Source organism: Heloderma suspectum, chromosome 2 (genome assembly GCF_057233095.1).
Source record: "Heloderma suspectum isolate Gila_16-S chromosome 2, 16-S_ref, whole genome shotgun sequence".
NCBI classification, from domain to species: Eukaryota; Metazoa; Chordata; class Lepidosauria; order Squamata; family Helodermatidae; genus Heloderma; species Heloderma suspectum.
This window is the reverse complement of record NC_139459.1, coordinates 278943885-278958368: the sequence shown is the minus strand read 5'-3', so window position 1 is coordinate 278958368 and position 14484 is coordinate 278943885. Positions and strand designations below refer to the sequence as shown.

General features: G+C 45.5%; 1 protein-coding gene across 2 annotated transcripts in view; it reads left to right on the top strand.

Moving 5' to 3' along the window:
* Nucleotides 1-14484, top strand: part of RNF123 (ring finger protein 123) — a 122259-nt gene that overhangs the window by 42289 nt on the left and 65486 nt on the right. For both annotated transcript variants that reach the window (XM_084839521.1, XM_084839522.1), the window contains exons 27-35: nt 389-566; nt 2212-2286; nt 2646-2733; nt 2981-3068; nt 3282-3366; nt 7691-7830; nt 8063-8251; nt 10588-10663; nt 12926-13010. In XM_084839521.1, the coding sequence (XP_084695647.1) occupies nt 389-566; nt 2212-2286; nt 2646-2733; nt 2981-3068; nt 3282-3366; nt 7691-7830; nt 8063-8251; nt 10588-10663; nt 12926-13010 (1004 nt within the window). The remainder of the gene's footprint in view (nt 1-388; nt 567-2211; nt 2287-2645; nt 2734-2980; nt 3069-3281; nt 3367-7690; nt 7831-8062; nt 8252-10587; nt 10664-12925; nt 13011-14484) is intronic.

Here is a 14484-nt window from a genome sequence, read left to right as displayed (position 1 = left end):
AAGTTTACAAAACCTATTAGTCTGCTGAAAACATTTGCTAGCCTCCTCATAGGTTAGTAGCCTGGATTCCATGCTGACTGCAGAGCCCCCCCCCCCCCCCCCCCCGGCAGGCCAGCAAAATAAAAATAAAAAGTGACTCCAACCAGGCAGACTGGCCGAGGAGGGCACAGTTCACTCCATCCCCCCTCCCCTTGCATTTCCATGCTGGTTATGGAGGAAGGGTGTTCAGTTCCTCTTCCACCTGCCCACTCACTAGCCTGTGTAGAATTCCTAGTCACCTGTGGCTATCAGACAAGTTGTAAATCACAAAGCTACTCCATTCCTTTGCTTATGCATATCCTTTTCTGCCACTTGAGATACGAACTGACCAGGAATTGCCCCTTTACAGGAGAAGATGCAAGACATATACTGGCTGCTACGGGTGTGCATCCGCACTATTGAACATGGGGACCGGATTGGCTCGCTCCTTGCATTTATGCCCGAATTTTATCTGAGTGTGGCCATGAACAGCTACAGTGCTCTCAAGAACTACTTCAGTCCCGTGAACAGCATGGAGGAGCTTCCAGGTGAGGAAGAGGGAACTGGAGAGGGTCTTTAAGCAGGGCCTTCTGTAACTGTGAATGTAGAACTCAATTCACAAGAGAAAAAGATGAGAAGTCAACACAGAATCTTGTCACCTGGTGCAGAATTTGGATTGTGAACAATCTTGGCTTCCACTTTATAAAAAGGGGAAAAGGTTAACCTTTTATGGTTGTAGTGATATGTTTTGAAAGTGTGCAGGACACATTGTCAAAAGCTTGTGTGTTTGGGGGACAGAGTACCTTATGTAGCTTCTCTTCTGTTCATCCAGTGACTGGAAGCTGGGATAGGATAAATTTATGTTAGAAGTTAGGTGCAAACACTGACCAGCATAGCTAGATATCTATTACAATCAAATGTTTACTATGCAATGACTTACAGCACAATCATCAACATCTCAGAGGTACATTCCACCGAGAGACATCACAAGAAACTGCTGTGCAGACTCTCTCAAAATATATAATAAAATATATTATTCTTTGTGCTGCTGTGTTTATCACATAAGCCTAAAAGCTCAATTCTAGATCAGTAAGGCAGGCTGGCAGCTGGCTTCAACAGCTCCCATCAGCTGCTGTTTTGTGAATGTCTCTGAAAGCCAAAGATGAGGCACAGGTCCCTTGATCCCATGCAGTTGCAAAGTGTCAGCATATCTTAGTCTGGAGGATATTATGTCTCTCTCTTGTTTGTTTCCAGTTTTGCTGTGCAGCTTCATGGCTCTGATTACTTAACTATTGCATTATTCTTCACTATTAAGGACTGCTAAAGTCACTCAGGCAAAATAAGTCTTCCTACACACCTCCTTTTTTGCCTCCTCTAGCTCCAATGGGTGTATTTTTCACTATCCCTTGTGGTTGATGGTGCTGTGTTTTGTGCTCTCAGCTTGCAGTTATGTTGTTTTGGAAATTTATGTAGAATCCGCTTTCCCCCTTCCAAGGAGGATGCGATGGGTGAGAAAAGTATCATCCCCACAACAGAGCAGGTGTGAAACTTCTTCTGCAGTCTGGCCCTGGAGATGTAATTATGAAAGTTGGCTTGGCTGAGCTGTTTTAGATTTCATCAGTTTGTTCCAGTTTGAATATTTGTGTTCAAACTTCTCTGCCAGAGTGTTCCTTTGAGCTGCAAGCTCTTTGGAAGCAAGGTGCTGTATTTCAGTACATTTGTAGAGTGCCAGCTACAGAGAGCTACACTTTCTCACTTTGGGGGCCAAACTAGACATGACATTGGGAGATCCATGACTGGATCTCCCAAGTGTTTTTCAAGGCCAATGCTCTGGGTAGTGGTGAAGTTTGGATCAGAGTAGCAGTGCTGGGAGAACTCTTCTCCCTCTGCAATTTTCCCATTCTGAATTTCCTGCCCTCCCCAAAGCTGCTATTTGTTCCTCTATAACACAGTTCAGTATTGCTATGTTACCTTCTATTTCTATAGCTGTTGTACTGTCAGCTTGGGTGCTAGGAGTGCCTAGATCATGGCTATGATATGCTGGCATTAGCCCACATATAGAGGGACTGTAGGATTTCTTTGTAAGAATGTGAAAGCTAATTCTAGAACTCTGTTCTGTTGCTGTTGGTGAATTCTGTAGCTGTGGAATTTTTCAGTAGGTTTGTGATCTTAATATTTGGAATTTCTTTTCAGGCTACGAAGAGACATTGACACACCTTGCTGCCATTTTAGCCAAGCACTTTGCTGACTCAAGGATTGTGGGCACTGGTAAGGCTGCTCCTGTCCTCCAAATTGATGTTTTACTGTGCGTGCGTGCGTGTGTGTGTGTTAGAAAGAACAGATTAATCTCATGCTTGTTGATTTTTTGCTGGTTTCCAGTTGACACTTCTGGAATGGTAAAGGGCTCTTGCTTCTAATTTGTCAAATACTGCAGCTTGGTGCAGATGGAAATGATAATTTCAGGGTGTGACAGCTGTCTTGTTTTGTCTCTTTATCTTGGCTACTTGTCTGCCTCCTATAAGTGTAGTAAACATCTGCATCACAATCTGTATTTTTCTGGAAATCAATGTTACTGTTATATCTGCTGATACATTAAGGCTCTCTTTCTCTCTCATTTCCATATTCAGACATCAGAGACTCTCTAATGCAGGCGTTGGCCAGCTATGTTTGCTATCCTCACTCACTCCGTGCTGTAGAGAGGATTCCAGAAGATCAGTAAGCTCTAGGTTCTTTCTTCCCTGAATAATAATATTTGTCCTGGAAGAAGCTGACCCCCCTTTTCTTCCCTGCATAATTTCCTTTGGTGTGCATAGGGAAACTGTGTCCCCCCGTCTCTTCACATTGCACTTCTGATTCTTCCATCTCAAGTAAAGTAAACATCCTGCTTTGGACTCCCCTCTCCTATTCAATCTTAGCATCTTCCCCTCTCATGGTGGCTGACCTGTTTGTTTTATCCTGGTAGGCGAGTATCCATGATGAAGAACCTGCTGGCTCCCTATGAGCAAAGACCCTGGGCCCAGACCAACTGGATTCTTGTACGGCTGTGGCGAGTAAGGACAGATTATCTCCCTGCCTTCCCATTTTGCTTGGAAATTCCAGTTTGGCTTTAAAACCAGTGGATGCCATCTGCATGAATTCTCGCTTGACTTTACTGCCTGAATCCTTGTTACCTGCTTCTGGTGAGAGCACCTCCATGTTCCTGTGGGCATTAATGTGAGGTCTCATAAACATCAAGTTTCTCTTTTTCTCACCCCCTCCTCTAGGGCTGTGGATTTGGATACAGGTACACACGGCTTCCTCATCTGCTGAAAACCAAGCCAGAGGATGCCAACCTCCCCAGTTTACAGAGTGAGTGTGGGATTCAGAGTGGAGAGGTTCGCGTTGCCGTTATGCCTTGTGGGTACATGCAACTCAGGAATTGAACTTCCCCTAATCTGATCAATGATTGGCTCTAGTATCAGAGGGAACAGTGCTGAGATCCAGCACGCCTGGCAGCTAGAGGATACTTGATACCAAGCAGTATGCTTATGTTGTTCTCTGTCCTGAACTGACTGAGTGTGGCAAACTGGAGGTGCAAAGTTACTTCTTAACCTTTTGACTCCTCCTCCTACTTTGAGCTCACGCTCAATAGAATTGCCATCACCTCAGTTGTTTTCAGTAGGTCACTGGATACCCACATAAAAGATAACCAAAAGAATCCCAACGTTTATGGGGAGACAGAAGTTTTAGAAGCATATGGCCAGAGCAAGCATGGGTAAAGATCCTCAAAGGTAGGGAATTATGATGTTAAAAGTAAAACTGACCTTTTAAATTTTTTATTTATAATATTTCTATACCACTTAATATACTAAAATCCCTAAGTGGTTCACATTAAAAATGCAATATAGCAATATACAAACAAGGTAAAAAGAATTAAAACATTACAACAAAATAACAATAAAGAAGGGTGGTAACATAATCCTTTACAGGTCAAGGAAAGTCTGTGTGAACAAATAAGTTTTCAAGAGGCTTTTAAAGCTTGCTACCTTTTCTGTCTGTCAAACCACACAGGGGAGAGTATTCCAAGGGGTGGGTGCCACCACTGTGTTTCCAACTGTGTAAGGATATCAGATTCCTTTTTGGGGAACTTTACTGGTGAGTCCTGCAGGCTCTGGCTCTTGTGAGATGCCAGCCTCTGCTCTGTGTGCATCTGGCATGTCTTCAGCAGCAAGTTGCCAATATGTGCAATAGTTCCTTTCTTTTCTCTTCCATGTTGTTCTGGGGCATTCTGCCACTCGCTACAGTAGGCATGCTTTAGAAACCAGGCTGGATTCCGAGCATTTCCACAGTCCTCAAAATCTCTTTATCCTGCATGGCACTCCAGGAGTCTCCTGAGAGGCTGCAGTTACAAACTGTAGAGGGAGCTTTGGCCTCTTCTCTGGAGCTGGCCAGAGAGGTGATAGCAAGGGCCGTTCTAGGTCATTGAGAGAATAGGGGAACCTCAGAAATCTTGTTCTATGCTCCCAGGAATCACTAGTTAAGTTCCTCAGATCTCTGAATCCAGGACTGCTGACTTTGCTGGTATTGACAGAAAAACTCTGGAGATGCGCGCGTGCATGTGCACGTGCATGCGCGCATGTGCACGTGCATGCGCGCATGTGCGCGCGCGCGCGCACACACACACACATGTGCGCTGGGCAAATGCTTTTGAGTTAGTGAAAAGAGTAATGGCCTCTTTTGTATAAGCTCCTGTCCTCTATGTTGCTGAGTAGATGGCAAGTTAGCAGTTGGCCCCACGACTTGTCAGAGAGATCATGTAATGGAGGGGCAAAATGGCTAATCCTGCAGCCTAGCAGAAGGTGGCAGGAGTAACACCTGGTCGACCCTTCTAAGAACAATTGCATCTGTATTTAATGTTTATCTGTTTGTTTCTTTATTTCTTGGGCCCAGGAGATCTCTCTGTTGCTAGTTTCCAGAGTAAGTTTCCTGTTGTCTTTCCTTTGTATGGTAGTGAAATAGTTCTTTAGCCCTCTGGCAGAACCTCTTCCCCTCCCACCCTTGGTCTGCAGGCAAGTCCTATTCTGTCTTTCCTACTGTTAGTGGGGCTCAGCCTTCGGAAACTGTGGGGAAGGAAGATAAAGGGGAGTGGATTTAGGGGCACCTAAGAGGCACCCAAATGTTTGTGATGATGACCTGCCAAGTGTGCCTCAGAGTGGGAGGATATATATATATGTATCTGCCTTTAGTTGGATAGCACATGAGGAGTGCACAGCAAATATGTTGTTGCTGTCCATGTGTTCTCTATTCCAGTTTCTCCCTGTGCCTGTAGCGTCAACTGTCCTTTTCCTCTTTGTTCTTCTCTATCCCTACCTTTTCTTAAACATTTCCTTCAGTAAAGATGGGACAGAACAAGACAGCAGAAAAGGTTAGCAGATGCATCTTCTCCCCTCCCCTCCCCTCCCCTCCCCTCCCCTCCCCTCCCCTCCCCTCCCCTCCCCTCCCCTCCCCTCCCTACAAAGTTTCCCCCAGTCCTGACTTAGACAAGCAGCCTCGTGAATTGGTTGGCTTTGCCAAGGCTGTCATGAAGCCCCATCCCTGTGGTGTGCATGTGTACAGCTGTACAGTGACCTTGGGACACCTTATGGACAGTGTGGTGGTGTTTCACTTTGCTAGGTGTCTGCCATGTCTACCAATTATTGCTGCAGCTGGCTCCGAAAGGTCTAAGGCAGAGCACAGGATCCTCTGGCTAGTGATCCTGGTGTCTACTATTTTGAGTTGTATATGAATTAATAATTAAACCCAAGTTAATCAAAAGGAGCTTGTCTACTAGCTGTCCTTGGGACATTGCCCAAGGGGGGCTGAGCCCCCCTCCTCCCAAGCCTTTGTTATACTGCAGGGAGGGAGTGGGGCACAGACAAAGGCAGAAGGATCAGGAGTTCTCTGACTCTTACCTTGTGGAATTTCTTAAGTTATAAACCTGCCTACCCATCTGCCTGCTAGGATTCCTTACCTTTTATGCCTGAGGCACTATCTTGGTTGCCTGAAGCATTCTGTCAATAAGATATTTTCTTGAGATTTCAGTGGTTGGATATCATCTTCTGATCTCCAACCTCAGCTCATTAAGGGACAGTTAAAGGGGATGTTCATATAATACACTAACCCACGCTCAGTGATTGAGTGTGGGTTGTTTTGAACTGTGGGTTGTTTGTTGAACAGTGGGTTAACGTGTTTTCTGAATGCAGCATGTTTTTCGTGGGGTGGGTTATTGTGTTGTCTGAATGCAGCGCAGTTTCCGCAGGGTGGCTTGTTACCCATGCAGTATGGCTTGTTAATCACCCTGAACAACCCAACAACAAACCATGAGTTCTCAAGGTGGCTTGTTCAGGGAAAAATACGCCACACTGCATGGTTAATAAGCCACCCTGACTGAGTTCAGACAACATCATAACCCAGTGTTCAACAAACAACCCACAGTTCAAGATAACCTACACTCAAACACTGAGAGTGGATTAGTGTGCTGTGTGAACAGCCCCTTTGGCTGTTTCCTGTTCAGGGCCCTCTGTAGTAATTTTAATTGATGGACCATGCTGTGGCTGGCTCCTAGGTGAGGAGAATATGCAGCAGACCTGCTTGCAAAGTGCACACACAGCACTCCCTCACATATATCCTTCCTGGCATGAAAAGCAGCTCGGAGTTCTTTTGGCCTGGGTGCCAGTACTGCTGTTATGGGTTGGTTGGGAGAACTCTTAAAGTTCACAATTGTGAGCCTTGTAGTTGCTCCCCCTTGCAAGCAAGCAGTGCTCCAATATTTGTGATGTTTGATACCAATGACTACAAGAGCCCTAATGCCTTGCCTGCTTCCAGTGGGAGCATTAGCAGTGGGAAAATAAATGTCGCTTCTTTAGACTGTGGTGAAGAGGACTTCTTGGTGAGAGCCCAGAGATAATCTCCCCCCTGTTCCCAGTTATTTCTGAAGGTGCCTTTACAAGCACCATGGCCTGTCTTCCAATGCACAGTTCTTGCAAGCTTTGCCTTGAGGTCCATGAGCTGGCTGGCAGGCGTAGGAAAGGAGTTGAGCTTTTACCCCTTCCTCTCCTGTAGATTTCTCACCCACAGTCCTTCCTGGTTGGAACCGGGCAGATAAGTGTGATAAGTGTCATGCTGGAGTGGGGATGGCTGCCTTGGTGCTGATTCCCTGCTGGGGAGCTGTTGTGATGCTGCTTTCAGGAGAGATTAGTGCTGAGCTGACCTAGGGCCTTATGGAGATGAGTAGGAGGGATGCTTGACTGAAGCTGTGCTGTAGGGAACAGCTTCTTATTTGGAGGGAGACAGCAAATGTGCATGACCACATCCCAGCTAATTCATGCCGGCGTTATGGCAAAGTGCTTCAGGCCTTGGAAATGGGACAGGCTCAGAATAGTCCATCAGAGAGCTGGCCTTGGAGGGCACCTGTCATCTCTACTTATTGTAAAGAGGACCTCTGTGGGAGGAGGCTTAAATAATTCCTTGTGGTTTTAAGAGACAAAATGGTGCTACATGGAGTGAAAGGGTCATAATCTGTAGAGAACGAAGGGTGTTTAAATGGTTTCCCATTCTCACATGGTTGCAGTAAAGCAGGCTGTGCCCAGGCTGCAGCTATCCAGCACCTTCTAGCAATGTGGCCTCTTTAGAAGCTGCTACTCTTTTATTCCAGAGCCTTGTCCCTCCACCCTGCTGCAGCGACACATGGCAGAACTGCTGCGCAGTGACCGTGAAATGGCACCCAGTTTCCTCAACAGTGTCCTTAACCAACTGAACTGGGCCTTCTCAGAGTTCATCGGCATGATTCAGGAGGTAAGAATTTGGGTCCAGCATAAACCTGATTGGAAGGGGCAGACGTCTCCCTGATGACATACTGAAGGGTATGTGTTCCCTTGCTATGTGTCAATAGTGTTTGAAACACAGGTCCTTGGGGAATGCTGGGATTGCGAACGTGTGTGTGTGAGCTGAAAAAAGAAGGGAGAGGCTTGGGATGAAGCTGCTGCTTCCCTTTCCTGTGTTGAGCTTCATCCTTTTGTCTGGGCAGATCCAACAAGCTGCAGAGCGCCTGGAAAGAAACTTTGTAGACAGCCGCCAGTTGAAGGTGTGTGCAACATGTTTTGATCTGTCAGTGAGCCTGCTCAGAGTTTTGGAAATGACTGTCACTCTGGCTCCTGAGATCTTCCTGGACTGGAGTCGCCCTTCATCGGAGCTATTACTCAGGAGACTTGCACAGGTACTAATTTCTCTGCAGGAAAGCATTAGGATGGGTTTGTAGCAGGGACAAAGGTTGCTTAGCTGATGACAGGGGTCCTGACATTTGGCGGATTTGCACCATTCACAGATTCCAGTGTGAGCTATATTTCTTCTAAAATATTGTTTAGTAGGTCACCAGCAAGTCTGGGGACTGATGTATGTAGAACTGTAGGCTTGTTCTCCTCCCCGCCATCCATCACTGCTCCCTTTCTCTGGGAATGGTTGTTCAATGTGTGCACAGCAAGATAAAGGTCTCTAGTTCACTGCTCTTTTTCTTTCCTGGTAAGACTTAATTTCGCTCTGGAAGAAAACACTAGAGAAAAGAAGCTCATGAATTCATGAAACTAGTGAAGGATAAACCAATCTGTACCACATCCCCCACTCTCTGATCATAGGCCTAACCATCCTGTTCTCCAGGCTTCTGGTTCCTGCTTCCTTCTTTCAGATGCCTTGTTGCCTCCTACAGTTTACTGAAAGCTTCCAAGCCAGAATGAATCAGTAAATCACCCTTTCTGTCAGGTATCACTACATAGTCACATGTTGGGCCGGTTCCCACATCACGGTAAGCCACCCTGAAAATAAACCACAGTGGGTTGGTTGTTCACTCACGAATCCACATTACTCCCAACAGATGATCAGGCACTCTGTAGTTTGCTGTGGCTTGTTTCCCCTTAGTCCTCCCACCCGCTCCTGGCATGTATCCCATAGGCCTTTGCAGCACAACCTCAGCAGCCTAGTAATGAGCCGGTAATGAGCACAAATCTGCTCATTAGTGGAGTAGAGTTTATTTTGTAGGGGTTTTTTTTACCTTCAGGAAGTTTTGTGCATATTTAATGTAATTTTTTTCGCCTTCGGGGAGGTTGGCGCAGATTTGCTAAAGCATTTTTGTGCAGATATTTGCAAATCTCCCTGAAAGTTAAAAAAAAAAAAAATAAAGTGCACAGATCTCCCCAAAGGTGAAAAAAATAATGTTGAATATGCGTAAATCTCCCTGAAGGTGAAAAAAAATATGTTAAATTTGCTCCCAAAAAACGGTGTTGCTGTCTAGGGAGGCGACAAAGTTGAGGAGTACATTCGCTAGTGCTATTTAAATATGTAATAGAGATAGGATATTGTTAGCGAGATCGCAAGGAGCAACTGAGTTTTTCGCCGCTCTTGCCAGACAGCTCTGCAGCCCTTTCTGACAAGCCATGCACAAGCTATCGTGCTGGGTTTGCACGTCATGACAAGCCACTCTGAAAACACAGGGCTCCTGTAGAAGATGCTTCTGGAAACCCAGTTTGAATTGGCATGAGATGACTGGTCATATAAACAGTTTTACCACACATCTGAAGACCCATGAGCAGCTGTATGCAAATCAAGTGATTGGAGTGTACAGCAAATGTATTCACACAACCAGTTGTTACTATGCAGTAACAAAAGAGGATGACCTCAAAAAGTAAACCTGGTTTTTGGAATAAGCTCTCTGAAATGTTGTATTGAATTGGTTCTTAAAGCAGTGCAGCCCTTGCTTCCCTCTCCTGTGTCAATGTGCTAAATATTTTCTAGGTGCCACATTCAGAGTTCTGCCACGTTCTGTGTGAAGCATCAGATTCCACTCTGGAATGATGAGTCATTCTTGTCTATTTCCTCATCTTACCCTACACCCTTAAAGCAAATACCTCTGCACATGCTTGCAGGTGGCTTTGTGCTGAGGTTCCAGTATAGGCACACTGGAATTTGGCTTGTTAGGAAAAGATCCTGCAGGGTTCTGCCATCTGCTATCTGAGGAGCCCGTCAAGCCAGCTAATTAAGAACTGCTTTCCCTTCTGGGAGCAGTGGAAGTGTCCACAGCTTGGGATGTGAGCTGATGCAATCTGATCAACATTTTCAGCCAGTTTATTGCTGGCAGCTTAGGTCTGCTGTCGCTGGCTCAGCAGGAGCCCTCTCGCAAATTTTCTGAGCAGCCCTGCTGATGGCTATCTCCATGCCACGCGCAGGCCACGCACAGCATTACAATGTATCTAGCCACTGCCTCACCATTTGCTCTCAAGATGTGCCCTTTAAAGCTTTCTGTGCTATTTTGGGGCTGAAAAGTGGAATGTTCCAGGCCACAAGGGAAAGAACAATCTTCTAAGTGCCCATCCATGCCCTCTTCTGGATCCCAGTACCCCTTGTCATAACACTGTGCCCAATAAGTGGGGGATTTTGGTCATGTAAGCCCTACTGTGCAGACTCTGAGTACAAGGAGTAGGAAGCTATGTGTGCATCTGCAAGTGTACAGAGAGAACATACTCCTCTCCTTGAAGCATTCTTCCATCTTATCTCTCCCCGCAGCTGTTAAACCAGGTGCTAAATCGCGTGACAGCTGAGCGAAACCTGTTTGACAGAGTGGTCAATCTTCGCCTGCCAGGTGAGCTGCCTCCCCCTCCCCTTGCAGTTCCCCTTTGAGGAGGAGCCATAGCTTCATGGCAGAGCCCCTGCTTTGCATGCAGAAGGTCCCAGGTTCAATCCCTGGTGTTTCTAATTAAAAATCAGGTGGCAGGTGATGGAAAAGGACTCTACCCAAGGCTCTAGAGTTTCCTTCCCCAACCTGGTGCCCTCCAGATGTTTAAGACCACAACTCCCATCATCCTTGACGATTGGCCATGCTGGCTGGGATTGACAAGTGTTGTACTACAAAATATCTGGGAGGTACTAGGTTGGGGAAGGCTGCCCTAGAGAGTCATGTGAGTCGCTGTCAGAGTTGACAATGCTTAATCTTCCCATTGTTCCTTGGAGATATTTCTCTTTGCTTTCTTACAAACTCTCAGGAATGCTTGTAAAGGTCCTGGGCATTTCTGGTGTCTGCACAGGAGCTTCTCCCAGTGCTAGTCCTTTGGAAAAGAAGGTAGGAAATACTTGTGGGGACAATCCTGTGACAACCTTTTACCTTAGATTGTACAGTGAGTCCAACTTACACTATCTCAGTTGTGTGTGTGTGTGTGTCCCCACTCTTCAAATAGGCAGGAGACCAACAGTGTGAGCATGAGAATGAAGGAGAGCATCCAATCCCCCCAAAAAGCCCCATGCGGTCTTGCCCTTTGATGCTTATACAGTACATAAAATCTGCGGCCATGGGATATGGGGTCTCTTGGCACTGACTCAGAGTAATTAAGTGATGACCATGTTGCCTGGCCCACTCAAGACCAAAGGATCTATTCTCATGCAGCGCTTGTTAAAATGTGAATTAATTTATATAAGGAAGCAAGATGCCCTGCTTATGCAGTAAAGGTTGACAGAGATACCGGTGAATGGGCAGAAGCTGCATTTGAATGTGAAATTGCTGAGTGTGTTCCACTTACACTAAAGCTCCATTATCTTGAGCCCATCGTTTTGGCTGGTTATCCTGGTGTCTCATAACAGGGAAAGGACAGCATGTTTTATCAACTCGCTCTCTCTCTCTCTCTCTCTCTCTCTCTCTCACACACACACACACACTCTCTCTCTCTCTCTCTCTCTGCAGAGCAAGGGCCCTTTTTCTCCATGCAGCATTATCAAATAACTGCTGTGGCACATCCTGCACAGCAGGATAATAGGGCATGCTGCAGCAGATTTGTGACATCCTGATCAGCAATTGGAAATAAGCAGTATTGCTGAGTCGGTGTGTCCTTGTTTTCCTTCCTGTGGAACAAGGACTCGGCCTTTCACCTTGAAAATGCAGGTTGTGAATGGAGAGAGCTTAAAAAGACTCACTCATCTTATTTATTTATTCATTTCATTTCTATACCGCCCAATAGCCGAAGCTCTCTTTGCCATTCTTTGAGGGATTCATTCACCTCTCTATAGAAAGTATGACACCTGTAGGACATAGCTAGTGCAATAGAAAGAACATTCTAGAATAGGTAGAGTTCTAAGGATATGTTGTCCTGAAGGAAGTTTTCTCTGAAGGAAATGTATTCCTCCTAATTTTACATGTTTGAGAACATCCAACATTTGAGGTTTGTTTTCAGATATGCACCCATACTCCCAACTCAGGTACCTGTGCTGTAATGGAGACATGGAGCATACTGACTTGTGGCACCCTCAGATTATGTGAGCTTAGTTGTTTCCACATTTCAAAGCATCTGCTGTCTTAATACTTACCTAGAAGGAGGAGAAAATCAGAACCCTCACTTGGAATTTTGATGGCTTGCTTCCAGTGTCCTTCTGAAGGTCATGTTGCAGAGAAGCTCTGTGTGTTTGGACAAGTGGGGGGTGGTAGGATATATGCTGGTTGGAAGGTGAAGGAATACTGTGGCAGAACTGAAAGACTGAGCACCATGCAGAATTTTTGCATAATTCTTTCAGGTACCATGGTAATACAAGATACTGGTGCTCTCTCTAGTGTTTGTCTAATGTTTTCTGTTGTGGCAGGGCACATTCCTTTTTTTTTTGCACGGGGGTGGGGGAGGATTAATTTGAGCCTATGGTGCTCTAGTAAAGATCTGATGAAGTTGTTGGATGAGGTAATACAAATCCTTAGGTGGGTTAACACAAACATTAATCACTTCCTTGTCCCTGTGGTGAGATTCCTGTGCTAATTTTTGCTCACCTAGGGCTCTCTTAGGGGGTAAAAAGGGCAGCTTAGGAGAAGTTGGCACCCTAGATTTTCTTACTGCTGATTGTGACACTGGGTCTCTGCTTTCTTCTCCAGGACTGGAGAGCGTAGACCACTATCCAATCCTTGTGGCTGTGACTGGAATTCTGGTCCGGCTCCTTGTTGATACTGACTTCCAAGGGTAAGTGCACTCTGCTTCCACTCCATGGAATGGAGAAATCACTCCTGGCATTCTAGTTTGGCCATCCAAATACTCTTCTGTCTGACTGAAATGAGTGGCCCTGTGGAATTGTGTGCTGAGTACTCATGCAGTCTTTGACTTTGTCCACTGTTTCGTACGCGCAGTCTGTTGCAGGACTTAATGGCTTCCCTTAGGAATTTCTGTGCTGTAGGTTGGTTTCCAGATATTTTTCTACTCTGACAACCCAAGTATAAATGGGTTGACATCCTGTCAATTTAAACCTGCCCTTGAATTGTCTAGGATTTCTGGTGTGGGCTACCTTGTGTGCTCCTGCTGTTTGCTGTGTAGCCCACTGTTGTCTGGCTCCGATGGGTTACTCTGCATTCTGCTCAGTGGCTTGATGTGCAGTGTGGCTGCACGGCTGATTCTGCCTAAAGAGATGGTCTTAGGTTCCATTCTATTTCTATGAGAAATTTAAAGAGAAATCTGTCTCTGGACTTTTTTCATCTCCTAGTTCTTCTCTTTCTGAAGAGAACAAGCTTTGGGGTTTCCATCCAGGACGGGTCTTGCCCAAAGACAGAACAGGCCCACTTTTTTACCCTTCTGCAAAGGCACCAGTTTCATCGGGCTGTAGCAATAATACTTCTGTAAATGCTAAGTGTCTCTCTAGTTACATTCCTAATCTGAGCAGTGCTAGCAGTAGATCAGTTAGATGAACAAAATTGTAAAGGCATGTGATGTTTGGTGGTGTTAAGCAGTCAACATGTCTAGCTGCAGTAGCCTATTGCAAGGAAAAATAAAGTCCTGAGGGAAGGTGGCTGCTGACGTATATCTCCAGACCCTCTGCAGTGTGGCTGGTGGCTTTCTCTTTTCACTTCATTGCCCTTGTCATGGTGCTCAAAGTCACAGAGCTGATAGACAGGTCCATACCACAGCTCTCAGAACTTTCAGAGAGAATGGTCACTGTTTTTCTTTTCTGTTTTTTTTTTTAACAAATAGCCTATCTATTGTAAATGGGGTATCCTTAGTAGCTACCATTTTGATTTCTATACTTTCGAACATAGAGAAGGTTACCTAGCTGCTGGTAAGGAGTCAGGAGGGCTGATTACTTTGGGGGTTGGGTAGATTTCCTTATGTCAGAAAAAAAAAATCTAAAAAGGCAAGGTACATTTCTGTTGAAGTCAGTGAACCGTTCTATCCTGTAAAGCTGTTTTTTACAGAACAAGGAAGATACTGTTACTTTCTGAAGTCTTAAATCTGGGAAGAAAGGGGTTTTTGCTTTATTTTTACTTTTCTGCAGCGTTCAAACTGACCTCTTCTGTTCAGGACTTGGAATGTGTCTGTTCCAAGTATCTGATCTCTCAAAGGTGCAGATCGGATTGGCTTACTAAGCAGAGATATGCGTGAGCCTTTTGCCTGCACATTCTGCCCTTGTGCTGCCACTTCCCTCCTTCCTTCTTGGTGCGCTGCAATA